Source organism: Neophocaena asiaeorientalis, unplaced genomic scaffold (assembly GCF_003031525.2).
Source record: "Neophocaena asiaeorientalis asiaeorientalis breed wild unplaced genomic scaffold, Neophocaena_asiaeorientalis_V1.1 scaffold363, whole genome shotgun sequence".
Classification (NCBI taxonomy): domain Eukaryota; kingdom Metazoa; phylum Chordata; class Mammalia; order Artiodactyla; family Phocoenidae; genus Neophocaena; species Neophocaena asiaeorientalis.
In genome coordinates, this window is record NW_020172006.1 from 82,772 (window position 1) to 110,269 (window position 27,498).

At 58.6% G+C, this 27,498-nt stretch overlaps 2 protein-coding genes across 3 annotated transcripts in view; both read left to right on the top strand.

The window, feature by feature from the left end:
* Positions 1 to 27,498, top strand: part of CAPN5 (calpain 5) — a 57,315-nt gene that overhangs the window by 10,975 nt on the left and 18,842 nt on the right. For both annotated transcript variants that reach the window (XM_024749596.1, XM_024749586.1), the window contains exons 2-3: positions 8,329 to 8,555; positions 15,431 to 15,562. In XM_024749596.1, coding sequence (XP_024605364.1) covers positions 8,391 to 8,555; positions 15,431 to 15,562 — 297 coding nt within the window. In that variant the 5' untranslated portion in view covers positions 8,329 to 8,390. The remainder of the gene's footprint in view (positions 1 to 8,328; positions 8,556 to 15,430; positions 15,563 to 27,498) is intronic.
* OMP (olfactory marker protein) lies at positions 21,086 to 21,785 on the top strand. Its single transcript, XM_024749610.1, has one exon. It carries the CDS (start codon positions 21,086 to 21,088, stop codon positions 21,773 to 21,775), a length of 690 nt encoding a protein of 229 aa, XP_024605378.1. The 3' UTR covers positions 21,776 to 21,785.

Sequence of the window (27,498 nt, forward strand, 5' to 3'; positions counted from 1 at the left end):
AGAAACCATAAGGGGAGGGCAGGGGAGAAGAAAGACAGGATTTCCCAGTCCCGGTGACGCCTGCTCGGCCTTGGCCAGAGTGACTCACTGGGCCTGGCCCCCTGGTTCTGCTGCCGGAGCCCCCATGGCCCCGGCGCAGCTCACGCTTCTCACCCCTTCTCCCCCGCCACCCTGCCATCCGTTCCTCAGCACATGGTGCATGGGGGAGACGGGGTCCTGGGAGGCCACAACACGACCACAGTCGACAGAGAGAGATGTGTTGAGCATGTTAATGAAACGGTGGCTCTTGGGGCAAGAGAGGAGTGGGAGTGGCTCTACAATCAAAGGGAAGGAACTCATTGATAAAACCCGAACTCTGAGGCTCCAGGCCCCCTCCCTGGCCTCTGGCCTTCCCTGCCCTGGCTCTGGCTGAGGCTCTGCCTGGCCCGCGTTACTACTTCAGCACCTGACGCTCGGTCTCACCCCTCCACCCCTCCCTGGCTGCCCCCTGCCCTCAGTGAGAGCCCACTTCCCAAAGCCGGCATCCCAGTCTTGCAAAGCCGGTCCTGCCAGCTTTCCCCACTCAAAGCTCTGCACCCTGGCCTTCCCTCCACCTGCAGTGCATCGTGCCTGTGTGCTCCCCCTGCAGGTTCCCGCCTAGCCTTCCAGCCCTGCTCTGTCCAGTTCCATCTTGGAGAGACACCACCATTCTTCCTGCCCCTATAGCCCCACCTGCAACATGCATTGCTTCTGGGACCACTGACCACAGTGTGTCTGGCTTAGTTCTTGGTCTGTGCCTGTCACCCTGTGCCTCTCCTCCCTGGGACTGCTGTGAGGATCTGACCGCCTCCTGTCAGCTCAGGACCAGCCCAGAGGGGTGCCAGAGAAGACGAGCGCGTTGGAATTGACTGTTCCCTGAATTACAAGCTGTAGCTGTTCAGCCCGTCCCTGGTCGTGTGGCATAGGGGAGGGGCTCTGTTGCCTGGAGTGGGATGTGGTGGGAGGTTGAGGGAGCGGGGCTGGGGTCAGGGAGCTTTGTCTGTCGGGCATCCTTGGCTCCTTCGGCCGGCCCTGGATGACACCCACTCTGCCGGGCCATGCTGCGCCATGGACACCCACTGTGGGGTGTGGGAACTGCGGCACAGAGGAGGGACCCGCAGCAGGCCTCCTGCAGTCTCCTTTCACTCCCACAACTGGCTGGTCCCCAGGTAGAGTTGGGTCTGCCTCCCACCCAGCTCTGCGTTCACACGTGGGCACACAGGCTCTCTGGCCTGCCTTCCGGTTTTTCTGCCCTGGTCATGTCCTTTTCCAGTGCATTCTCCATGTGGCAGCCAGGTGGATCTCAAGTCCCTGCCCTGCTCAGCACCCTTCCCGCTCTCCATCACCTCAGGATGAAGCCCGATCCCCGCACCTGGCCTTCCGGGACCTCTGGCTGGGATCCTGGGCAGCCTTGCCTGTGGTCTCCTCCCGCACCCACACCGCCATTCTGCCTCAGCTCAGTTCCCTTCCCTGAGCGCCCTGCCTGCCCTCAGGGCCGAGAACATCTCCTGAGGATGGGGCCTGGCTGGTTGGTACCCCCTCCTCAGAGAGGAAGCTTTGGAGGTGTGTGCCCAGTGGGGTGTGGGGCTGCCACCCCGACCTTGGACTTGAGCACCTCAAAGGTCAAAGCCACAGGTGTCCTGAGAGACAGAGGAGGTGGCTCGAAGGAAGTCACAGCCCGTGCATGTAAAAGGCCGAGCCCCGACTAGTGCTGTGACCCAGCCCGGGCTTCTTCCCTGCTCTACACTCCCTCGGTCTTCCCACCCTGGGTGCCAGGCAGAACCCTACGGGTATGTAATGTCCCCAAAACTGGTGGGATCGGGGTCACTAGATTCAGCTAGGCCTTCTTCCCAGGGCCCCTGCACAGGCTTTTTCTGTTTAAGATTTTATTAAAGCACAACTGACCTACAGAACAATGCTTAAGTCATAGATACATAGCTCTGTGACCCTATCCATGCGGCCACCACCCAGATCAAGGAGCAGTGTTACTGGAACCCCAGAAGCCCCCCTCCTACCCCTTCCAGTCACTACCTCCAAAGGCAGCCACCATCCTGCCTTCAACTCACCATAGATGGCTTATATCTGCCATCAGTGGAATCGAAGTATTTTGTTCTCTTGTTTACTATCGTGCTCGTGAGAGCCACCCATGAGTTGCATGCAGCAATAATTTGTCCATTTTCGTTACTGTATAATATTCCATTAAACACCATATTCATCCTTTCTTCTGGTGATGGACATTTTGGGTCGTTTCTAATTTTTATCTATAACAAATACTACGACACTAAACATTCTTGTACTTGTTTTTTGGTGAACACGTGCACGTGTTTCTGTTCAGTATCTACTTAGGAGTAGAATTACTGAATGAGAGAGTATGCATTTGTCCAGCTTTAATTGATGTGGTCAGATGTTTTTGCAAAGTGGTTGTATCAGTTGACACTCCCACCACCAACGTGGAAGAGCTGGACTTGAGCGGGGGGGAGAGAGAGAGAGAGAGAGAGAGAGAGAGAGAGAGAGAGAGTGAGTGTGTGTGTGTGTGTGTGTGTGTGTGGTGTTTTCCCCTGCAGCCATTCCGGTCAGGGTGTAGTGGTATCTCATTGTGCTTTTAATTTGCATTTCCTTGATGATTAGTGAAGTCCAGCACTTTCCTTCCATCTATTGGCCATTTGGATATGCTCTTTTTCTAATATTTTCTTCAAAAAGCTTCACTGTTTTACCTTTCGGTTAGATTTGCAGTCTATGTGGAATTGCTTTTGAGTGTGGTGTGCGTTCGGGGTCAAGATGAAGCTTTTCCCACGCGGATAGCTAGTCAACTGAGCGCCATGCATTGAAAAGGCCATCCTTTCCCTAATGCACTGTGATGTCACCTTTTGTCAAAATCAGGTGTCCTTGTCATGGAGGGCTTTCTAGTCTGTTTGTCTACCCTGTGCCAGCCCCACAGTGTCAATCACTAGAGCCTTGTGAAAGGTCTTGTCACCTGTGAGTGTGAGTCCTCCAGCTGCTCTTTTTCAGATGGGCTTGGCTGTTCATGGCCCCCTGAGTGCTGACTCTGTTATCCCACCCCTTAGAGGAAGCCCCAAGGCTCAGAGAGGTGAGGTGACTTTCCCCTGCCACACAGTTCTGGAACGCAGTCTTGGCTTCTTCCTGGGCAGCACCCTGCCCTCCAGGTGTGATGTAATGCTGCGGTTCCCGCCTGCACCACCGGGAACTTAACAGATTTCTTGAAATCACCTTCCTTCTTCCATGATATTTTTGAAAGGAAGCTGTGCATTTACTCTAAATGGAAAGTCAGTATCACTCTCTAAGTACAAGGTAACTGGAAGAATCTTAAAACTGAATGAAAACAACAGAAAAATCCATTCCGTTGCAGCCAGGTGCTGTGGTGCTGTTGCTGTGAGCCTGGGGCTGCCTCTTCCTTTGTGAAGTAGGTGGGCAAGGGCCGGGAGGGTTTCGACACTTGCTGGACTGAACTGAGTTCTCCTTGAGAGAGAAGTGGATGGGGAATAACTTTCTTACTGACTTATTTACTGCCACGTAAAGCAATTTAGAGCGACCCCTAAAATGATCACAGTACTAACGTGGGGCCTGCTTTGGGAAGCCCTGGTGTGATGAGGAAGCTGGAGGCTTGAGGTCCAGCTCATGGGCTGCAGGTTTTGTACATGTTCCTTTTATGTTCTCATCTAAAAAATGGGACTGAAACTGTCTCCTGTTTCCCCCTGGCTGCTGTGGCTGAACTGTCCCGGAAGGCTCAGTGCTATCTGCCCCCGCTGTAGCTGGCTCCTTGTGGCCTGCTGCAAGATGAGCCCTTACTCTGCCCACGCACCCCTGGCCTGTCCCTGCCACCTCCAGCAGGTCCAGGGACAGCAGATCAGGGCACACCCTCCCGGAAGGAGGTACACACTGTTTGCAAGGTGAGGATAGATAGAGCTCCTATGGGGCAGGCCCCGGGGCAGATGCCACCTTAGAGGCTGGGACCAGGAAGGGCTGATAGCAGTTCAGAGGGGTTAGTAAATCACCCAAGGACACACAGCGCTAAGTCGCGCAGCTGGGATTCAAACTCAGGTCTGACTGACCTGCTGGAAGACTGGGTTCCCTGAGCTCCCTGGTGGGTGCTCCCCTGCCCTTGTTCTGACCCGGGTCAGTGCCCCCATGCTCAGTCTGTGGAATCCCACTGTGCCAGGCTGGGTCTGAATCAACTTGTGCTTTCCTGCCTCTGAGCCTTTGCTTGAGCTGTTCCCTCTGCCTGGAGTGGCCTTTCTCTCCTAAAGCACAGCTGAATTTTGGGTCCAGGCCTTTGTGAAGGCTTCTTTGTGTCCCTCTTGCTGGAATGACTCATATTCCATGCTGCCTAGTGTCTGTTGGCTGCAGTAGACCATGAAGTTCCTTGGGGACAGGAACCCTGAATTGTTGTAACCCTCCTGGCAGGGGAGGCACATAGTAGATGTGACCCAGACATCCGTGCTGACATCCCCCAGGGACACAGTGCGTTGAAGTATGCCAAGTGCTAGTCCATGCGGCCGTGTCTCATTTGATCCTCCCAGAGGCCCTGGCACATTATCTCTTCCTTCCACACAAGGACCATGCAGACCAGAGAGGTGACATGGCCTGTCCAGGTCTCACAGCTTAGGGGGACATTGCGAAACTAAAGCCAAGTCTCCGTCAGGAGCTAGAGAAGGGCTGGGCCACAGCAGAGAGCTCCAGGGCTTTAGCTGAGTCTTCCACGGACAGCATCAGGAACAGGAGGGGAGGAGGGGAGAGAGAGAGAAAGAGAGAGGCCTGATCTAGTGGGAAGGGGCGAGCCCTGGCCTTCAGGAGACCTGAGAGCTGGTGCAGCTCTGACATGGAAAGCTGATCCCCCTTGGGAGTCCTGGGCACTCTTTGAACCTGTTTTTCCCATCAGTGAAGGAATTCCTCATGTATCATCTGTGTTGGCTCATTCAACCCAAATTCACTGAATCCACCCCCGCTCCCCAATGTTGGACACTAGGGATACAGAGAGGAGCAGGACATGGGCTCTGTCCTGGAGGGGTGTAGGCTGGGGAGACAGACGAGTCATATGCAGATGGGGTACAATGTAACGGGCGCTGTCACAGGGGTTCCAGGACTGTGGAGGTAAGGGGAGGAACAATGTCGCACAGGTGGGAGGTACTTGGGCTGAGTCTTGAAAGGTGACCAGAATTCTCCAGGTGTGCGTGTGTGGATGGAACAGTGTGTGCAGAGGCCCTGAGTGGACCACAAGGAGCTCGTAGCACTGGAACCTAGGCCCAGGGTGGAGAATGGCGGGGGGAGCGAGATTGGCAGGGGCAGAGGGAAGAGGGCAGGCTGGGGGGCAGCTGGGAGGCTCAGGCTGTCCTGGTAGTGCCTGGCTCAAACTTCAGTGTCCTGAAGACAGGACGTGCCCCAGCCCCAAGCTCAGACCCAGGGGGAAGAGGCCAGGGTTTAGAAGCTGGCTTTCCTGGTTGCTGGTTTATCTGTATCTATCAGTGGTTATGCCTGGAACTAGAGGGAGAGAGCAGAGCTCAGAGGCTGGTGACTCTGACCCCTTGGGCGTGTTGACTCAGTGGATGGAGTGGGAGGCGACTTTGGGGCAGATGGAGGGTGCAGGAGGACAGTCGGCATGAGGTGCAGCCTGTGCAAAGGCCAGGGCCAGAGAGCCTGGCATAAGTAGGCCAGGGTCAGCCTGGCGGCCAGGGGTGAGGCTGGAGAGATGGCTGAACTGGGTCAGACCCTCAGCCAGCCAGGCCTGGTCCCGGTTCTGGACCTGGGCCGAGCCGAGCTTCCCTCTCTCTGTTCGCTCCTCCCTTCTGTCCTAGGAGCAAACCTTCCCAGCAGCGCTGGCCGCTGCGCAGCCTGGAGGGTGGCCAGAGCCCTCTTTCTCCACCGGCCTGGCTCTGTGACCTCGGCCAGCTCGCTGCTCCTCCCTGGGTTCTGGGCTCTGAACACTGGAATTGCTAGAGCTGATTTCTGGGCTCCTGCTTTCAGCTTCTTTGATCTAATTCTTGCAGCTTAAATTGCTTCCTAAACAGGCCTTTCAGGAAACTGTGAGGCTCATGGCGCTCCTGCTGGCTGTGTGCAGGAGCCCAGGGGCTGCCTCTCCAGCCTCCCCCTTCCCTTTCCCTCAGGCCCCCAACGCTGGGAGGGTGGGTGGGAAGCGGCAGGGTTATTGGCCTTCCCGGGTAGAGGGATGGCCAGAGAGGTTAAGGGGGTTGGCCTGAGGTCACACAGCAGTGGGACAGGTGGGCCCTGTATGACGTATGGGCAGAAGCTGAAGTGGCTGTGGGTCCAGAGCAGGGGACAGGCCAGCCCTCAGACCCTCGGCAGGCGGGGACCGTCAGCCCCGCTCTCCCTTCTGTCCGTCCGTGTTCCACCCTCACCCCTCCATTCTCATCTCCTTCCTTTCCTGTTTCTCCCCTCCATTGAATCCCCTCATCTTTCCTTTCCTGTGGGGCTGGCTCAGCCAGGGTGTGTGTGGGGTGAGCCCTGCCCACGCTTTGGAGTCACCAGGCCAAGATGGAGGCTTCAAAGTCAGAGGATGTGTGTTCAAGTCCAGACTCTGCCATGGAACTCAGACAAGTTGCCTCCCCTCCCTGAGCCTCAGTTCTCTTTTCTGAAAAATGGCAACAGTGAAAGGCCTACCCAGCAAATCCTAAACGCCAGCCTCTAGCCAGGTGGTTTGCACACGGCAGGTGCCAGAGACACAGAGGTTCTCTCTTGGGAATGAGAGGGGCTTTTCTACTTCTGTGCTTCCTCTTCCCTCTGGCCTGCTAAGCAGTCTCCGCAGCCTCTGGTTAATTTTACTGGCATCTTCCAGTTACTGAAGCAACGTTGTTCCCATCTTGGAGATGAGAAAATAGGGAATCAGAGAGGTTGAGTGACTTGTTCAGGGCCACACAGCAGGTGAGGAGTACAGCTGGGACTGACACCCATATCAGTTTGCTCACAAACTCATGTTTGCCCTAGAAGCTGGCCTACCTTGCCTCAGTTTCCCTCAGCTAGGCTGCGAAGTTGGGGCCTGTGTCTTGGGGGTTCGGGATTGCAGTGTTGCCCTGAGCAGGCCCAATGATAAGTAGGCCCGGGGGTGTGGAGATCCCAGCTGGAGCCTGCAGCCCAGATGGAGTGTGAGATACAGGGCCATAGATGGGGCTGTCAGTCAGGTGCCTGGCTGTCCCAGCCTCTGTCAGGGCACCTGGCTGCGGCTCCCTCTCCTCCCCTCCCCTCCCAGAGCCCTTTCCCGAGTCGGTCCAGTCTGGGTCTCTTGCATTTGGTCAGCACACGGCTACGAGGTTCAGGGTGCTGGACTGCGGGGCGCTGATAGGCGCGGCACCTTCGTGTGCCAGGGCTGCGTGTGGATTCAAGTCCAGACTCTGCTGTGGAGTTTGGGCCTCGCAGGAGATGGGCCAGTTGGAAGCCTAGAAGACGGGTCCAGGCTGAACAGAGGGATGTGGGGGTCATCCATCAGCCAGGGGACCCCTGAGGGGGAGGGGAGGTCAGAGGGGGAGTTGGGTCCAGACCAGCGCTAGATGCCCCCGAGGCCCAGGAAGAGGAGACCGACCGTCCAGGAGTGTGAGACGCTGCAAGGTCTGGGAGGCCGTGTGGGAGAGTCTGGCTTCGGAGACTGGAAGGTCACAGGGTAGGGCTGGGAGTCCTCGGGGGAGGTTAGGTCACCAGCTGGAGGAGAGCGCTCCCTACAGAACTGGAGGCATTTATTCCGAAGTGTGGTGGAGAAGGCAGAGTGCTGGAAGGAGGCGGTGAGCGGGGATGTGACTGAAGGCTGGAGGGGCCTCCAGGGCCAAGGGTTCTCCACACAGGACAGAGATGATCTTGCGGCTCTAGGCTAAGGCATGAGGCTCCGGAAGAGGGAAACTTGGAGACAGTGCTGCCGCCTTCCTGTGGGTGTGACACCAGCCAGGGAGCTGCTGGGTCACCACTGGTCTGATTCTGTCCGGGAGCTCTAGGAAGGCCGGTGGAACAAAGGAAGGGAGGTCGTGGGTGTGGCCAGGCAGCCCTGAGCGCCATCGTGGTTGTGCCCTGTCGGCCCACGGGCCTGGCGTAACCTCTAAGCATCAGAAATGAGGAAATTCAGGCTGTGGAGTTAGTCGGTTCCTCTCCCTGCTCTGTGCGTACCAGCTGTGTGACCTTGGGCAGGTCTCTCCCCCTCGCTGAGCCTCAGTTCCTGGCCTGTGCAATGGGGATGAGGGTGCCCACTTCCCAGACCTGTGGGGAGGGAGCACGCGGGGACCACCTCACTCAGCATATCCCTCGGGGCCTGCAGTCCTCAGGAAGTGATGCTCTTCTGATTTTCTGTCCTCCCAGGTGCCCCAGGAGCTGCCCTCGGCTGCCTTGTCTCGGCCTCCCCTCCCGGGTCAGCGGTCACCATGTTCTCCTGTGTGAAGCCCTATGAGGACCAGAACTACTCGGCCCTGAAACGGGCCTGTCTACGCAGGAAGGTGCTCTTTGAGGACCCGACCTTCCCCGCCACCGACGACTCACTGTTTTATACGGGCACCCCAGGGCCCGGCGTTAGGTGGAAGCGCCCCAAGGTCAGTGTCTGGTCCGAACTGGTGCCGAGGTGGGCAAGCCCAGACCCACCCAGTCTGCGGGGGACAGTGGGTGACTGGCAGGGGTCGCTCTGAGGCCCCAGGCAACCGAGAAAGTGGAGCGGCTGATGCTGGGCCCGCCTGCTGTGGGATTTCATCTGGACGGGGAGCCAGGAGAGCGGCCCCCAGTTCCGTGGCCACCACTGCCCAGCCAGGACCTCTCTGGGCCTCAGCTTCCTTATGAGGAAAGTGGGGCCCTCTGTTCTGCCAACCCTCCTGCCAGGGTCGTTTTTCGGATACAAATGAGGTGACATGGATGTGCCTCTTTTTTTTAGTACAACGTAGAGTGACGTTCAAGTAGAAGGAATTTACTTTGCTGATTATTGCATAGTGAGTTTGAAATAGTCATTTGCTGTAAGTGGAAGGTATTTATTACGATGGATAATCAGTAATAATAGTAATAGTAAAAAATAATAGTACCGCATAGAGCTGTGGGCATTAAAAGAGACGATGCATGAACGCCTGGCACCAAGCCTGGCAGCCATAAGCCAGCTGTCACCGTTATTGCTGGGATCTGTGAATTACGGAGCATCTGCCTGGCGGCTCCCTCTGTCCCAGCCTTGGTCGCTGTGGCTGGAACGTGTTGAACAGAAGCTTCTGGCCTCGTGGCATGATCTCATTCTCTTTAACCCTGATTCCTGAGTGTGAGTGGGTGTCCCGGGGGCCTGGGCGACGGAGAGGCTGCTGAAGGCCAGCGCCCCAGGCCCCTCCCCAGTCTCCGGGCTGTGCTGGTGACACTGAGAGTTGGTCACACCGGAGGGACTCAGTGCCGGAGACGCTGCTGGACCGAGGTGCCTGGGGCGGGGGAGGCTCCCCGGAGGGACTCAGTGCCAGAGACGCTGCTGGACCGAGGTGCCTGGGGCGGGGGAGGCTCCCCCTCCAGTACTCAGAGGCGGCATCTCAGAGTTGAGGGGTGAGAGCGTGGGGTGTGTGGGGTGAAGTCAGGGGAGAGGAAGCCCCGGGGGCCCTGGGGTCGGCAGGGCTGGGCCAGGGCAGCTGTGCTCCGAGGCAGCGGGGATCTTAGGCCAGGCTGTCAGCAGCGTGTGACGGGGGAAGATTTGCACGTTACAAAGTGCCTTCCAGCCCCGCTGGACATTTTGGGAAAGTGAAATTCAGTTTTCACGTTCCTCTCACAGGCCAGGCTCTCAAGTCCCTTCCAATGCACAGAATCCGATGTTCTTGGACTGGGGTGCTTAAGAGGTAGGGAAACCGAGTCCGGGAGGGGCAAGCACGTGCCCCGATCGCCCAGCGGGGCGCAGCAGAGCGGCCTGCACTGGTCCTGCAGGCCACTGGGCTGTCCCTTCCTCCCCGGGCTCCTGCCCGCCCTGGCCCGCCTCCCCGGTCCCAGATAGAGGGTCCTTGGTGCCCCCTGGGGACCTCAGCCCCATGAGCTGCGCTGCCTTGGTTCTCCGAACTCCCAGCCTCCTCCCGGCCTGGCCTGAGACTCCTGCCCCTTGGTGAACCCCCAACCCCCATGGCTTCCTCCCTCTCCTGTGTTTGGTGGGTGGGGAAGGAGGCCGGCCTCAATAGGCCTTTGTGAGGCCTTGGGTGCTCGAGCTCTCTGCCCTCCTCTCACTCCACCCCCTCGCTGCTCCCCTCCTGGCCCTCTGCTGCCCTCTGGCCATCACTCAGACATTCTAGATCCTGTGGCTCTGGAAGGAGGCTGGTGAGGCATGGCTGGGGATGGTTGGGCTTGCTGCAGTGAGAGGAGGAAATGCCAAGCTGGCTGGGCTCAGCATCCCCCTGCTGTGTGACCCTGCTGGAGTCACCTGCCCTCTCTGGGCCCTTTGCCTGCCAGTTCAGGAGTCCTGCCACGGCACACTGCACCTTCGCTGCCTTTCTCACTGGGCTTGGTGCCTAGTTGTCCCTAGACACATAAAGAGGAGGAGTGGTGCTGCCCCTGCCTTGGATGTGGAGGCCAGTGACAGGCAGCTTGTGGTGGTTGGCGTTGAGACGGAGACGACTGAGCGGGGCCCAGGGGCGGCGGTGGGGGTCAGTTCTGGGTTGGGAGGCGGTTCAGGTCCAGGCACTTCTGAGTGGTGTGGGATGACGGGGTGAGACGGTGTGGACTGGGGTGTGTGTGATGGACGGCCCTTTGTACGTGGGGCTGTAGGTGGTGGCAGGGTGGGATGGCGGGCAGGCCCTGCTCCACAGCATGCGGGATGTAGGGTTGGTGGAGCAGGAAGTCAGGCTCACTTGCCTCAGGCTGGTGGGGTGGGGCCAGCCCAGTGGGGTGACCATTAACTCCCTTGAGGTGGAGCATGGCCCGAGGCAGCCGTGTTTCTATGGAGTCCCATTTCCTGGGTCCTGTGTGTGACCTTACTGTTTACAAATGGAGCAAAAAGCCAACTTTCTCGAAGGCCCAGGGGAAGCCCGTCTTCACTCCCACCCCTCCCCTAGCTCCTTCTCTTGACATTAGTTGTGGCCTCTCTGCTCTTGGGGGGATCTCCTCGGCCAGCCTCCCTGCCTGCCAGCCTCCCTCTTCTTTCTCCCAAAATGGAATGAGGAGGCTGGCTTTTGAGCCGGATGGCCTTGGCCCTACCTTGCAGGAGGTGTGACCTTGAACAAGTCACTTCCCCTCCCCGGGCCTCAGTTACCTCATCTGTGAGTGGGGAGAATAGTTCTCGCTGCTCCTGGTTTCTGGAGGTTGAAGTGATTTGAGGTATATCTGTGCTGTTCCACACACAGGGGGCAGATGACAACCTCCCTGCTCTCACCACCTGCTCCTGCCGGCCTGGTGTTGGGGACCCAGAGCCAGCCCTGCCCGGAAGTCCCATCTCTTGGACTCTCTGGTCCACTTCAGTCCCACCCAGGGCACCTGCCTCGGCCCACGCCCTCCTCCCAGGTCCAGTGTTTCTTTGTTTTTGTTTTTCCCATTCAGTAAACATCTGCTGGCCTCCCTTAGGGGCCTGGCCAGGGAGATAAGAGGAGTTAAGAGACTGGAGGAGGCCTGTGACTCCGGGGGAATCCCAAGGGGATGGGTGGATGGGAGGCTTCCTCCTCTGTCAGGCCCAGGGCCTTAGTACCGCCGCTTCTCATCCCCGCGTACCACTCCACCCCATGTCCCCCCTTGCTGCACTGTGCCTTGTCCCATCTCTGGGGATGATAAGCCTGCAGGTCCTTTGCTGGAACCAAGAAGGGAACAAATAGGGATTCCCACAAACAGACGTCAGTTTTGGAACCTCCCAGAATTCTCGCGAGGTGGCCTGGTGGTCCCCGGCCCCATCTGGGGCTCATGCTCACACCAGCACCTGGAGAAGGCCCCGCTCCTTGGCTGTGCTGAGCGTTAGGCCCCTTTATGCCGTGAAGCAGGCAGTTCGCGTCAAGTCCAGCCACCTGGGCCTCTGCCCTGCCCTGCCCAGGAATGATCCCCTCCCTGGCATGTGCTGCGGTGGCCTTGAAGGATGGGAGGATGGGGCGGGGGGGGGGCAAGTCTGTTGCAGAGGGGTTGGGGCACAGGCTGTAACCCCTGAGAACACTGCCCTGTTTTCGGTCCCAGGCAGAGGTCCTGCTTCCTTCCTGGGCCTCAGTTTCCCCATTCTAATCGATTCCAGCTGTGATCTTAGCTTCCAGGAGGGAGGTGACTGGGGTGAAGGTGGATGGATGAGGAGAAGGGGGGAGAGCGGAGGGGCTGAAGGTGCCCTGGATCCGTTGACTAGCTGCCTTCCTGTTTCTGCACCGGGCCTGGAAACCTGAAGTTCTGGTTCAGTGAGGAGATGGTTATGGGCTGTGACCTATGTCCGGTGCAGCTGGCCTGGCAGGCTGGAAGGGGCCGAGAGGTGAGAGGTGACCGCAGGAGCAGGAGGCTGTGCCCCACAGAGACGTACGTTGACCGGAGGAGTGGTCACCCCAGCCCTGTCCTGCAGGTCACTCTGCTGTCCCTTCCTCCCAGGGTTCCTGCCCGCAGCAGAACCTGCCAAGTCCTGTTCCTGACACTGGAGGTGGGCAGAGCCAGACCTGGGCCCTGCCCTGCAGCTCTCAGGCTGGCAAGGGAGACCCAAAGGTGAACTTCAGGGAGGGCAGCGTTGGGAGGGAGCACAGCTGGCTGGGGGCCCCGGGGAGGATGGCGTCACAGGTGGCATCGGTCTCAAGGCTGTGGCTGGATCCCATCTTGGGGGGCAGTTTGGAGTCTCCATTCCCCTCTGGAGCCTCCCTGCCCATCAGCCCTCTCCATGCCTGTTCTGCTGGCGTCACTGCCTCCAGGCAGCCTCCTCTGATCTCTCCCTGGGTTCCTGCTGTCACAGCTGTGCTCACATGGAGGGTTACACTCAGGCTTCTCCTCCTCAAGGGCTCTGCCTGTGGGCTGGGAATTTTCTGACTGGCTCTGCCCTCTGTGCTTAGCCAATGGCCCAGGGAAGGTGGAACGACAAACACTCGTCTTGAGAAGCCGGGGCTCTATGGTGACAAAGGTGAGGGTCTGCGCTGCCCCTGACCCCTTGGTCTCATTGCCATATAGCAAGTCCCCCAAGCTGGGCTAAGGACAGGTGCAGAGGATGGAGAAGGGATGGTAGCTTTGTCACTCATAAGTCCTGGCCCAGCTGGAGGCTCTGGAGCTGACTGTCTGAGTTGGAATCTCAGTTCACCTCTTCCTCTGTGGCCCTGTGCAAATGACTTACCCTCTCTGTGCCTTGGTTTCCTCATCTATAAAACGGGGATGCTAACCGTACGTGTCTCACAGGGTTGTTCTGCACAGCTGGGCACACAGCAGGTGCCCAGTCATTGCAAGCTGTGTCTGATTGTTCCATTCAGGGTGTCCCAAGGTGGCCGCTGGACTCCAGGGCCAACCCCAGGTACCGCCGCCAACCTCAAGTCGTTTCTCTATCTTGAGCTGGCAAACCCGCGCCTCTCCTGGCAGCGGGAACACACCCAGACCACCATCTCCTCTCCGCTCCCTCCCAGGCTGGCAGATTTGCCCCAGGTCTCTGCTCTATCACAGGGAGTCAGGGCAGTGCCGAGCCTGGAACCAGGGACTCCGGAGCCCTGAGCTCAGTCTCTCCCAGGGGCCAGAGAAGTGTCTGGGACAGGCTGGGGTGGCTGGACCTGCCCACAGGCTGCCCTGGCAGTGCCGCTTAGTGGGAAGGAGAGCTCTATTGCGGGGGCTAGGCTCTGTCTCATCCATCCACTTGCCTCATGACCCTAGGTGTCCCTGCCCCATCCTGGGCCTCGGCATACTCCTCTGTGGAATGGGTGGTCCTGTCTCTGTGCAGGGCCCACAAGGGGGAGGGGTGCCTCGGAAGTCACTTCCTCTGATGCCAGGCGGTAGCTGTCTCTTTTCCCATGGGGGGGATGTGGCTGGGGTCCTCCAGGTACGAAGCCCCCCTCCACCCTTGTCCTGCCTGCTCTTCCGGACTCCAGGGAGGCAGATGCTAAGTCATGGCTCCCTATGGCTCAGAATTCTGAGCTGGGCCTGGGAGATAAGATAAGGACGGCAGCTGGGTGGGAGGCAAAGCCACTGCTTCCTGAGAACTCACTGGGTTTCCATGACCTGGGGCAGTTCCACAGTCTGTACTCTGGGGGAGCCTCTTGCAGCTTGGCCCTGGGTCACCCTGAAATCCCATCTGGAGTGCTCACGCCCTCAGGGGAGTTACAGCGCTCAATGGCCCTCCCAAACTCTGGTTTTCCCAGGCAGAGGTGGCAACAGGAGTCCTGAACACCTTAGTGAGACCTGATGGCCCTTTGCCCTGTTTTCCCCTGCCAGGTGCTCTGCCTGCATGTTCTGTGGAGTCCTTACACAGCCCTGCAAGCATAATAATCTACTTCCTTTGCACGGGGAGGAAATGGAGGCTCAGAGAGGTTGAGCCACTGGACCAAAGTTGCACAGCCCGTAAATGGGGAGCAGGAATTTGAATTCTGACTTCCTGACTCTGCTGCCCTCTGCTGGCTGCCTCCGGTAGGCCCTCAGTAGCTCTGTTGTGATTGCACTGGTTCAGGAGCACCAGCTGAAGTGGAGGCAGGTCAGTGCTGTGTGGCTGGGGTATGTTGTTCAACCTCTCTGGGCCTCAGTTTCCTCATCTGTGAAATGAGCACGATACTCACCTCTCAGGACCGTGGTGAGGATAGATCACAGTGCCAGCAGGAAGGAAGGCATGTCTCAGTGTTTACCTCCCCCAGCCCGTACTGTCGCCCCCCTTGGAGAGCAGTCACTCGCTCTCAGCTCTGTGGAGTGAAGATGCTGATGGGTGAGGAGGAGGGGACTGGGGTGGGCACTCGGGGAGCTCTGGGGGTGTCTGCTCAGCTCTGCTCAGCATTTGCTTGCTGTGTGTCCTTGAAAGTCACTGCCTGTCTCTGAACCTTCATTCCTCGTCCATAAAATGGAATAAAAATGCTACACTGCTCGGGTGGAGTGAGGGTCAGATGAGACAGCCCGAGGATGTGCCCACATGGGTCCTGGGATGGTTGTCTCCTCGCTTCTCCCTGGCCCTTTGCACTCGTCATGTGCAATTCTGATGTGTTTCTGCCCTGCACCTCACCCCACTTTGTGACTGTGGGCCCCTGAGAGCTGGCTGGGATGGGCCCTGCAGGGCTGCTGGTGCTGGAGGATGATGGACACTGAGCCCTTGCTGGTCAGGGAGGACCACAGAGGGCAGGAGGAAGGTGGTGGCCTGGGTCCAGGCCCTCGAAGTCCTTCCACAGTATTTGCTCATCATCCAAACTTTGGCAGAAGAGCAGAGTTCTTCAGCCAGGGGAGGGGAGAAGGGCTTCCTGGGCAGCCCTGGGGGAAGCTGGATTTGGAGAAGCTGACCCAGGGCCCCAGTAGGCAAGGGGAGGCGTGCGAATCTCCACGCAGACAGTGAGGTCTCCTCTCGGCTTCTCCACAGGACATATGCGAGGACCCCCGCCTCTTTGTGGATGGCATCAGCTCCCACGACCTGCACCAGGGCCAGGTGGGCAACTGCTGGTTTGTGGCGGCCTGCTCGTCCCTCGCTTCCCGCGAGTCACTGTGGCAAAAGGTGAGGCCTGGGTCAGGCAGGGGTGCTGGGGAGACTTAACTCAGCCTGGCGCCCTCCCCATCAGATGGGGGAGGTGCAGCCTGAGTGAGCAGGTGAGACCTTATGACAGCCTGTGCGGGGATGGGGCGGGGTGATGCCAGGGCTCCCCAGTACTCACTGAGCATCAGAATTGCCTTCCCTGCCCCTGCCAGCTCAGGGGCAGGTGCTGGGAATCTGCAGAGCTCCCAGTTCTGATGCGGCCGCTCTTGACTGTTGGGGGCCCCCTGAGCAGAATATGCACCTGTGAAATGTGGAGGCTGCCTAAAGCATGTGCAGTGTGGAGACACCACTAACTGCGGCTCAGGAGACCCCTGCTAGTATCTGCTGTGCGACTTGGCCAGCTCTTGCCCTTCTCTGGGCCTCACTCTTCTCACTATGAACAGCTGGAGGGATCCAGACAATCCTGTTTCATGATTCATGGTTCCAAGCAGCTGATATTCTGGACCAGAACCACAGGGTTTTAGGTTGGAAAGAATGGGCTCCGGTCCTGACACTTCGCCCTCTTGTGGCAGCATTCGGCGGTGCAGCCCGTAAGTCCAACACTGAGAGCGCTCCCTCCTTGGGGAAGCAGGGAGGCTGGAGTTGCGGTTTCTAAAGAGTAACCGATGGGGACTGCATCCTGGGTTCCCACGCCAGCAAATACAAGTCATTGCCCCTATCTCATCCCTGCCCTTTCTGCTCTTTCTGTAGGGACTAGCAGTAGGGCTTAAGAACACCGGGCATCCGAGTCTTGCAGGCTCAGGTGCGAGTCCCAGCCTCGCCGTTTCATAGCTTTGTAATTAGCCTCAGGTTACTCATCCAGAAAGTTGGGATATCAGAGTAGCTCCCGCTCGGGGAGCTGTGAGGGTGGAACAAGGCACTGTGCTTAAAGGGCCTTGTGCAGTGCAGCGCTGCAGTGACCCCAGTGTTGTGATCATTAAGATTCATGGAACATACTGGGTGTTCCTGGGCAAGCAGGGTGCAAGGGGCAGATGAGTTTGTTCTCATCCTCTGAGGCGTCCCTCAGCCATCAGAGGGAGCTGTGCCCTTCGCCGAGGCTGGGACTGTGGTAGGTGTCCTGTTGTCATGTCTTCTGAACAGGGGTGTGACCTCTCAAAGCCACCCCCAAGTGGGCATCCCTGGGGCCTGGCCCCGGTGGTCCTGTGGGATACGGGAAGCTCTGTGCTGTAGGCCCCTCGGCCTAGGCCACTGCCGAGATCCGTAGACATGGGTGGTCATGGGGCGTCCAAGCTGGGAGGGCCTTGGAGAGCCTCATGGCCCACAGAGGCTCGGGATCTGGCGCTGTTCTTCGGGTGTAGAGCTGTCCTCACCCTCCTGCCTCCAGGCTCCAACCCCCTTCTCTGAGCCCAGAACAAGGTGCCCCGGTCAGGGCTCCGTCTAGGGCTGGAGGTGGCACATGGGAACCCTGTGGGGCTGGCCCTACACCTCCCACCCTGTCCTATAATTGCCTGTTTATCTGTGATCTCCCCTCTCGAGCTCACAAAGCTGGTCTATATCTTCCTGCTGAGCCCAGCAGGGGCCCGGCACAGAGAGGGCTCAAGAAAGTTTTGAGAACAGAGTTCCTCCCCAGCGACTGGCCAGCAGCCCCAGGCCTCCTGGGGCCTGCAGTGGGGCCGGGGCCTGGCCCTCTGTGTCCCCTCCTGGGGAACGGGCTGTCTAGTCATTTGTAGAGATGAGCCTCAGCTTACTGTGTGCCCCGCCCTGGGCCCGACCCCTGGGACAGCTCTCCACCTAGCAAGTGGAAGAAGGGGCCCCGGACCCGCAGGCAAGAGGTTTGTTGTTGGTGCTTTGTGACCATGGGCAGGCCTGTGTTTGTCTCTGGGCCTAAGGTTCCTCCTGCAGGGTGTTGGGGCACCCAGCCTGGCTTGTCTGGAAGCTTCAGGGGCAGATCTCCAGGAGCTTAGGTCCCTGGGAGGTTGGGCGAGTCAGGGCTGCTCTGGGCTAATTGCACTCTGCCTTCTGGTGCTGCTGTGGTGACAGACCCTGGGTCCTGGCAGCAGGCACGAGGTCCCGGGGAGCTCGTTACTGTGCCTTACCTCGCCTCCTGTCCCTGCTGACTGGGCCCTGTTTGTTGTCACCCCTCACTTGCTGGGCCTGTTGCCCTGCAGGGCCTCCCCTGCCCCCACCCTGTTTTCTCCATGGAATGGGGGCGCTCAGCCTGAGCTGCACCCCTGCTCCCTCCACCCACCTCACACTCTGGGGATGCTGAGCCTCAGATGCAGGCACATCACGCCCCTGACACACATGCCCCCTTCTCCAGGAAGCCACCCCTTTACCTCTAGTACTTGACATGGCCTGGGGCCGACAGGCAGGGGATTTGAAGCCAGCGGGTCCTGGGTTTGATTCTGGCTGGGTTTCTCGCTAGTCGTGTGACCTTGGTCAGGTCATGTTTCTTCTCTTGGCCTCTGTGTAAACCTGACTTTTCCAGTCCCCATGGTAGTAGGAGGATTAAAGGAGCCCACGGGGTAGGGGTGCGGGGCAAGCCCATGGCATTTAGCAGCAATCTAAATCCCTCTCTGCCCCTCCTCTGGCCTCCCACCTATTCCTCTCTTCTGCCGGACACTTCTAGGAAGCAGGCCTCCCTGTCCTATGGCATCCCTGATGGGGGCATTATGGTCTCCCCAACTTGACTGTGCATTCCCTGAGGGCAGGGCAGTGGACTTTAGGTGACCAGGTTTTGTGGACCAGATGTCAGATGTGACAGTGGGGTGGAGCATTTGCCATTAGCCTGGCCTGGCCCAAGCCAGGTGAGTTCACCTTCCCTAGAGCCTGGCGTGGCCCCAGGCGCAAGGGCAGGCCTGAGCCCTGCTCTGAGTCACGGGGTACCCGGGCCCAGGAGGAGACAGCCATGTCCCCGGTGGGGGGAGAGCAGAATTGAGCAGAAACCCAGTGGAGTGCCCGAGTGTCTGAGAGCGAGTTTTGGGGGGGTGGGCATCTCGGGCCAGGGCCTAGGGGAGGCACCTGGTGGCAGGGCCTCGCAGTCTTTTAGTTCCACTTAAAAACGTTTCCCATCCCACCCCTGCCCATGTTATATGAGCAATCCCCGCCCTGCAGCATATAGCAGTTCACGCACCACACGATAACTGAGCACCAGCTATGCCCCAGCACCATTCTAGGTACCGGGGACAGGTGATTTTAAAAAGTACCTGGAAACAGCCAGTGTTGAGGGTTTTCTACATTTCCTTCTAGTCTTTTTTCCATTTGGGGTTAAAGAGGGGCTTGTTCATTTGTTATGATCATGTTTTTGCAGTCACGGATGCAAGTCTGGACCTTGCTTTTCTCTTCTCTATTCACTCCTACGTCCAGCCTTTGGTGGGGCCTCCCAAGGCATCTGGTGGCCAAGCAGAGGTTTGTGGGAAGCAGTGGGCCAGCCCCACCCACAGCCTCCTGCCTGCCCTTCCTTCCCCTCTGGCCGTCCTTTGTCCCCACGGCTCCCTCCCTCCTGCCCTGCCTGTCTGTGAGGCCCCAGCCCTGGTAACAGCTTCCACCTTCAGCCTCTTCCTGCTGGTCGGTAACCCTCTGCCCAGGCCGAGACCAGGCCCTTCCCCCGGGTCCTGCGGCCTCTGAATCCTCATTGGTAGAAGCTGGACACCTCCCACCATGTCCTGCAGGCCCGGAGAGGTGGCGGCATTCTCTCCCTTAAGTGATGCCTCCAGACCACACCCTCCCCATATAGACCCCTGCAGGCTCATGAAACCAGCTACCCTGGCACCCAGGCATCAAGGGCTCAACACCTCCAGTTTCCCAGCCTTTCCCACCCCAAGTACTGCTGCGTCCCAGGGGTTACTGTGCCTATGTGGCTGACACCCTGCCCTCATCACCCTGGCCCAGTTCTTGGTTCTGTTGCTCCATCACCCTCCCCTTCTAGCCATCTCCCTCCTTCCTGTGCCCGATGCACAGTTGTCTCTAAACCACATTTTGACTTCGGTCAGCGCCTGTGTACTCTCTCCCCATGTGCCCATCTTCCTCTTGTTGTCCTCGTCCTTAGGCCCCATGATCCATCACATCAGCTATTCTCTTGTCAGTGTCATTCGTTCATTCATTCATTCAGGATTTCTGAGGGCCTCCTATGTGGCAGCCCTGTTCTAGGTAGTGACTAGAGTGATGAACCAGACAGCCACAGTCCCTGCCCTCTTGGTGGGGAGACATCACAGACAAAAACGAAGCAAATGTACAAATAAAAAGCAAAATTTAGTGCTGGGAAGGAAATAGCTCCTCCTCATGAAGGAGAGAGAAGCTCCCCGAACAGTCACTCCCCAGACACATTGTTGTCCTCTCCTCTGCTGCTCCAGCTACAAAGGAAAAGGTTCTGTGGGGGACAGGCAGTTTAACATTTGCTGCCTGGTTTTCTCGAATACCATCGGGGAATTGCTGTCAGCAGCCCCCAGAACTGACCCAAGGGCTTGAGGTGTTATCTTAACAGGATCGGGTGCATGGTCCCCTTTGGTGACCCTCTTGCTGTTTGTGTAGCCCAAGACCCCACTGACTTACTTAGCTTCCATCTAGCAATTGACTGTGCTTGTGGTCCACTGGGCCCTTCAGATTGTTTTCAGTTATTACACTTTGGCCTGTGCTTCTGTCCTCTTTTCTGTCATGGCAGCTTCCCCTCTCCCTCACCCCCACCCCCAGTTACGCTCACATTTCTTCCATTTGCCCACGTATAACAGCTGAGCTCCTGGTTCCCCCTCAGGCACCGGGGATACAGACGTTTGTCAGGTTCTTCCATGGCCTCAAGTCTCCTGGGGCAAACTGAGGCTCAACACAGGGGTAATAAGTAGTGGGATTTTAGTAGAAGAGCTTCCTGGGCATGTGGCTGCCATGCGGCGCAGGGTTGAGGCGGGGCCAGCAGGCAAGAATCATCCAGGTCAGTGATTCTCAAAATACAGCTCCTGGACCAGCGGTATCAGCATCACCTGGGAGGTTGTTAGAAATGCAAGTTCTCAGGCCTCATCCGAGACCGATTAAATCAGAAACTCTGGGGTGGGGCCCAGCAAACTGAGTTTTAAGTCCTGCAGCTGGTTTTGATGCTCCCTGAAGTTTGAGAACATCAGTCTAGGTGAGAGATGATGATGGCTGGGCCGGGGTCCTGGCAGTGGGATTGGGGAGACGTGTTTCCAGGGTAATCCGCAGGCCTTGCCGATCGGGCATGGAGGGGTGCGGGTGAAGCCGAGTCAAGGAGAGCGCCAAGGTTCGGCTTAGGTGACTTCAAATCTCAAATCGGTGGGCCCCTCTGGGCCTTATTTCCCACCCTCCTGCCAGGGGGTCTTCAGCCTCTCCTGATGTGTCTCCAGTGACAGCTTGCCCTCCGCCTCCTGCCCTCTTACTGCCTGTAAGCAGTGCTCCCTCTTCACAGCAAGCCAGCTCTCAGCCCATCCGTGGTAGCCAGCGCGGTTGCCACAGCAGCTGGTCCCTGAAGAGCCTGCCACCCTCCTGCCTGCCTGCAGGACCTCCGTTACCGCTTCTGCGAGGAGTAGAGAAGGAGGCATGTGGGGACGCCCGCCCTCCTGCACACTCCATTTTGAGGACGGGGTGGGGCTGGGAAGAGCCAGTGGCAAAGAGGGGCGGTACGAGGAGGGGGGCGAAAGGGGAGACGGGGCCCCTCTTTGGTGGCCTCTCGCCTTGGCCGTGAGGCCCCAGTCCACTCGGCTCCTGGGCGGTGGAGGCGGCAACAGCAAGGGGGCCATGGCGGAGGACGAGCCGAAGCCGACCCAGCTGGACATGCCCCTGGTCCTGGACGAGGACCTGACCAAGCAGATGCGGCTGCGCGCGGAGAGTCTGCAGCAGCGCGGGGGGATGCGCCAGGATGGCGAGAAGCTGCTGCAGCCGGCGAAGTCCATGTACCGCATCGACTTCACCCAGCAGCCGAGGCTGCAGTTTGAGCCCTGGGACGTCGTGCTGGACAAGCCGGGCAAGGTCACCATCACGGGCACCTCCCAGATCTGGACGCCCGACCTCACCAACCTCATGACGCGGCAGCTGCTGGACCCCGCCGCCATCTTCTGGCGCAAGGAGGACTCGGAAGCCATGGATTGGAATGAGGCTGACGCCCTGGAGTTTGGGGAGCGCCTGTCCGAGCTGGCCAAGATCCACAAGGTCATGTACTTCCTCATCACCTCCAGCGAGGGCGTCGAGCCTGCCAACCTCAAGGCCTCCGTGGTCTTTAGCCAGCTCTGATGGCAGCTGCCCGCTGCTACCCTCTCCCTTGGCCCACCTGCCTGACCCCTGCCCATACCCCTTTCCCCCATGTGTGTGTTTGGGGACATTCTTCTAGCCGCTGGCCTATACTTGGCTTGGCCAGGACCCCTGAGCCTGCATCCTTCCTTCTCTCCTTTCCCTGGTGCTGGCGCTCCTATTCACGGGAGGAAGATGCAAGGGCTCCGTAGTCTAGAAGCTGACCTGGCTGCCGCTGCTTCTGCCGTAGACCGTGGAGACCTGGTTGGGGCTAGTGTGGGAAGATGGAGAGGCCTTGGGAGATGGCCTTCTCTCTGCTCCATTGTTGGGAGAGAGACTGAGAGACCAAGACAGAGACAGACACAGACCGAGAGAGACACCTCTAAAGAACCAGCCATTGGGCTTCCTCCAGGGACAGGGGCCCAGAGATGACAACGAGATGACAAAGCAACTTCCTTGGAGAGTCTGGCACACAGGCACCTGCTGCCCTCCTGGCCACGGTGCCCCTTCCCAGTGTCCGTGTCTGGAGGTGAACACTCAGCCTGCTGCTCCGGGCACCTTGTGTGGGCCCACGACACCTCAGGGCTCTTAAGACATTGGGCAGGGTTGCTGTGAGGGCTGATTTGGGCAGTGGGCAGTGGCTGGCACGCTGGAGGCTGTGCAGGCCAGCTCTTGGTTTTCTGGGAATGACTTCAGGAGGGCAGAAGTGAAGGGGGAGATCTCAAAAACGTTGCATAGAGATGTATCTATCTATACATACACATATGTACTGAGAGAGCATGCTATATTCATATGGTTGTATTCCATGCCTGCCCTGTGGATAAGTCTGAATTGCCCAGCTGGTTCCCTGGTGGCCCTTAGCAGGGGCTTGATCAGGATGGCCTTGGGGAGGGGAAGCTCCTGAGCCGGGAGACTTTGAGGTTCATGCAGTGAAGTGGGGAACAGTGTAGTAAACAGGTTTCCCTCTGCCTGGGGGAAGCTGGATAGAGGGGGTCCAGAGCCCTGGAGCTGGAGACAGTAACATCTCTGGGGCCTGAGGTGTCCCCTCCTGGGATGTCAGGCTTTTCCTGGCTAACTGGTTGGAGAAGGCAGGTGTGTCATCCTGGTGCGGCATCTTTGGTGGGGTTGAGGGGTAGGAATCGGGGGCAACCTTGGAGGGGAGCTGTGATGGATGGTGGTCAGCGGTGGGCTGGAGGTGACAGTGCGGTGTGATGGCGGAACACTGGCCTCAGAGGTCACAGGGCAGAACCCACTCACCAAACAAAGAGGGAAACTGAGGCACAATTGCTAGCAGATTCAGTTCCAAGCCCCAAGCCCCCCTCACGCTGTGCAGGCCCAGTGAGCTCCTCTGAGGCCTGGCACCAGCCAAAGGCACCTCAGGAAGCGCCCCCAACACCGTGTCTCCAGGTCAGCCCTGTTTTGTGTCAGGGACGTGCCCGTGACATTTTCCTCGTGAAGCAGAGCCGTCGGGGGGCTGCAGGGCCCTGGGAGCAGAGGCACTGAGAGATGGAGGGTCAGAGCCAACCCTAGTGGCCAGGGCTGCCGGGAGGGCAGGCCCCCACTTTGGAGGCAGGCAAGCAGAAGCACTTGGAGTCGATTCTTCAGTGGGAGATTTGGCCGTGGTGTGAGCGATGGTCCTTTCTAACCTGAAGCTCGGGTGTCTGTTCTGGGACATGCTTGGATTCCTGCCTGCTTCTCTGCTGGCTCCGGGGGAGCCTGGAGGCTAGACCCCTGTGGATGGCCCTGTCCTTCTGCCTCTCTGCCTGACTCCTCCCTGCAGCTCTGGGGCCCCTCTTGCTGCAGACTGCTTGTATCCGCACCCCAGCGCGTCTGCTCTGTGCAGGCATGTGAGTGCCTCTGCCGTGCTCACTGCGTGTCCCCGGTAAAGCCTGTGTGTCCCCGCCTCATGGTAAGTGTTCTCTTCCCAGGAGCCACCCCTCCCTGGGCCCCCTCCACACCCCTGCCCCCTCCTCCTGCCGCTTTCAGGGCTGAGGCCCAGAGCAGGTGGTGACTGGCCCAAGGTCAGACATCAGCATGGGGTTTGAAACCAGGTCCCGTGACACCAAGCCAGGAACCAACAGCCCTGACAGTTTTTTCTCCAGTGGCCCCCAGACCAGCCTCTGTATGGGGCATGGAGAGAGCCATGCTGAGGCCTCGGGGAGACACTTGGAGCCCACAGGGGATGGTGGGGACCCACCAAGCCGTGCTCAATCTGGAGTCTCCCTCCCTTGCAGGGTGGCCGGGCAGGAGGCAGACGCGACAGGGGAGTGGCTGAGAGGTGGGGTGGGATTAGGCCTGTGCCCCGATTTCCCTAACATGCTGTATGTCCTCAGGCAGCCCCTGACCCTCTCCCAGCCTCAGACCTTCTAAAGGGAACAGCCTAGTTCTCTGAAGCCCCTTGCAACCCTGCCCCACTGACCAGAGAAGACCCATGTCACCACGTCGCCTTAGTGCCCCACCTGACCCTGACCCTCACTCAATTTGTGGACGGTGACAACAGAGGCCCGGGGAGGAGGCTGCCGGCCCAAAGTCACAGAGGGTGTGTGGAGGGGCCGGCGACGGGGTGCACGTGGATCAAGCTCTGGGTCTGTGGACCTTCGACCCCATGACCCTGGCCCCCTGGGACGGGAAGGGCCGATGCCCCCATCCCATCTGAGGGCTCAGGCACGGGCAAGGCTGGCTTCTCCCCCAAGACAAGGGCAGGCCCCGCTTCCGAGGCCGCTCTTGGGGCTTTGCTTGGGAACAGCCCCCCGGGCAAGTCTCGCATCCCTGTCTTCCTCCACCCCAGAGCCCTGCCCAGAGCAGCTGCTGCTGCCTCATTTCCCTTCCCAAGCCCTGCCCTCCAGCCCCAGCCTCCATCCACTCCTGAAGAAACTTCTGGGAGGGGTGGGGGGAACAGAGACGGGAACCCAGGCTTCCCACCCCGAGGACAGCAGTAGAAGGCCTGGTTCTGCTCCTGAGACTGGGTCAGGGGGAGTGCAGGGAATGGGAAGTGAGGACCTGCTTTCCCCGGAACCCGTGAGAAACCACCGAGTAGAGAGACCTGCCATTTCCTGAGCTCCTGCCTCCCACTGAGCCAGTGTAGGGTAGTGTGAGGGACCCAGCCTGGCGCTGCCGCCAGTCACCACCCGTGTGACCCTGAGCAGCCTCTCGGAGCCTGTTTGCTCATCTGTCGGTGGGGATAGTAATGGTTCTTTCCTCATCGGGTCACTGTGAAGATGGAACGACTTAAAGCTAGTGAAGCACTGAGCTTCCTGAGAGGCACACGGGCTTCCTCTCTGGATTTCCTCCTTGTACTTTCCCAGTCGCTATAGACACAGAGTCTCACTTTGCACCATGATTCTGAGAGGAGGGTGTTAGGAGAACCTATTTACTGCGGAAGAGTGTAGGGTTCAGAGAGGTGTAGTGAGTTGCCTGAGGCAACACAGCAGCCAGTGCTTAGGGCAGCAGGCAGTGTGGGGTGGAGGGATAGGCAGGGTCCAGGCCTGGCTCTGTGGTTGGAGAGAGTGGTCATGGGGGAGTGGATTCTCCTCACCATTACCAGACTTGGAAGGGCCCAGCTGAGGGAACCTTAAGCCCTCACAGTCTAGCCCGGGGGCCTAGCCTGAGGGGCCGCCCAGGTAAGAGTGGTCATGGGGGAGTGGATTCCCCTCACCATTACCAGGCTTGGAAGGGCCCAGCTGAGGGAACCTTAAGCCCTCACAGTCTAGCCCGGGGGCCTAGCCCGAGGGGCCGCCCAGGTCTCTGAGCGTCTGGCTCTGCTCACTCCTTGTGAACAGGGATCCCGGGGCCCCCTGCAGGTGTGTCAGCACCCCACGCTCCAGGTGGTGAGCTGGAGGCGCTCCTCTCCCAAGGGGCTGGGGGTGGGGATTGCCCAATCTTCCTGGCTTCTTCCAGCCGTGGCGTCTGAAACTCGGGAATTTGAGACTCTTGGAATCAGAAGCTGAGAACTGAGAAACTTCAGATGCTCAGAACCAGGGACCCTCTCGTTCTGAGGATCTGGAGAGGTCTGTGGCTCACCTCACCCAGCTTAGGTAACACAGGAAACTCCACTGTAGTCCCTCAGCCTGCAGCCCTGCTGGCCTTGTTTAGAAATGCTCCTGGCTTGCCCTCTGGGGTCCCAAGCAGAAATCTGTGGGACGCTCCCTCTCTGCCACATGGACAGACATACACGCACACACTTGCACATACACATGCATGCCTCTGTGCACACACTCACACGGGCATTCACTCACTTGCCCAGGGTCCCAGCAAGATTTGAGCCCAGCCACTTGGGTCTGGGTGGGAGTCCCTGAGGGAGAGCACCGAGGGGGTGCTCCAGGTGCTGGGGCACCAGGGGGTACTGTGGCACACCCATCAGTGGGACTCTGAGGTTTCTGGGTGATTCTGCAGTGGGTGGCTGTTAATGGGCGCACGAGGGGCTCCAAATCCCACAGAGTTCTTGCCTCACTGCCCGGTCAGCCCAAGGAGGTGCCTCAGCCCCTTCAGGCCTGTTTTTCCCATCTGCACAGTGGACTGTCGTTAAGGTTTTCCTTTCTCCTCTTGGGAGGGAGGTTGACCAGGTCCCCCTGAGGTTTGCACACACCATGTACTCCACACACCAGCAGGGACGACCCCTCATGTGTGCCCAGCCCTCCACAGTTGATGCAATACGGCCAAGGCCGTTCTCCACCTTCGTTCTCACAACAGCCTTGGAGGGAGGGTAGGTAGATGCGGAGACACTGAGGCTCCGAGAGGTGACCTAGTCGAAGCTTAAGTCCCAGCCACACACCGAGGTTAGTAAATTGATGTCCAGCATCAAACGACAATCAGTATCAAGGGTACAGAAGACAAGGAGCTTTATTTGCAGGTCTTAGGAATTGCAACGGGGGAGACACAGATTCAGGTAGAACCGAAGAGCGTTCCAGGGAAGAGGAAGTCGGGCTTGTAAAGGCAAAAGCCATAAGGTCGTTAAAGGAAATATTTGTCCTTGAGGCTGTCAAGAGTTATTTTAGGGTAAGGATCCAATAAATATCTTGGTTTCTGGAACACTGGGCAAACGTTCTGGATGGCTGCGTTAAGACAAGAAGCGGTCAAAGTTCAGATTCCGTGCAGGTGATGACGTGCAGAAATCACATTTTCTCAGTGGCCTCCCAGCTCTGTTTTAGAGCGCTGTCTTAGTAAAACTGACTCCATTTGTATTTTCCTTTCACACCAGTAGTGTGTACAGGCTCACCAGCTGTCCAGGCCCTCGCTGCGGCCGGCATTTGGGGATTTTCCTCCCAGAAAGACTCAGCCAGCTGTGGAGCTGGCCCTGGCCCTGTGCCGGGCGGTGGGGATCTGAGCAGGAGCTTGGGGGAGGGGCTGCCGGATGGCGCCCAAGGGGAGGGTGGGGTCAGGAGGACCCTGCAAGCTGCTGCTCAGCTGGCCCCGGAGGGACAGGGATGGGGATGAGGCCAGCAGAGGGAGCCACCCGTGCAAAGCTGAGGTAGCCTGAGGCATCACGGGGTGTAGATTCCTATAGATTCTGAGGGAGGCAGTGTTCAGGGGTGAAGCTGAGAGCTGCCCGCAGGGCTTTGAATGCCGGGCCAGGGAGCTAGTGTCCCTGGCTATGGGGCTTTTCAACTGTAGTCACGCGAGAAGAGAGAGACAGCCTAGTGAGCCCTTGGACCCATCCCTCCACCTCAACCACTGCCAACTCATGGTTGATCTTGTTTCCTCTACAACCCCGCTCCCCCCAGGCAGCA

Excerpts from the sequence above, each read along its gene's own strand:
- OMP (XM_024749610.1), top strand. The coding sequence starts at position 21,086 with ATGTGGGGACGCCCGCCCTCCTGCACACTCCATTTTGAGGACGGGGTG.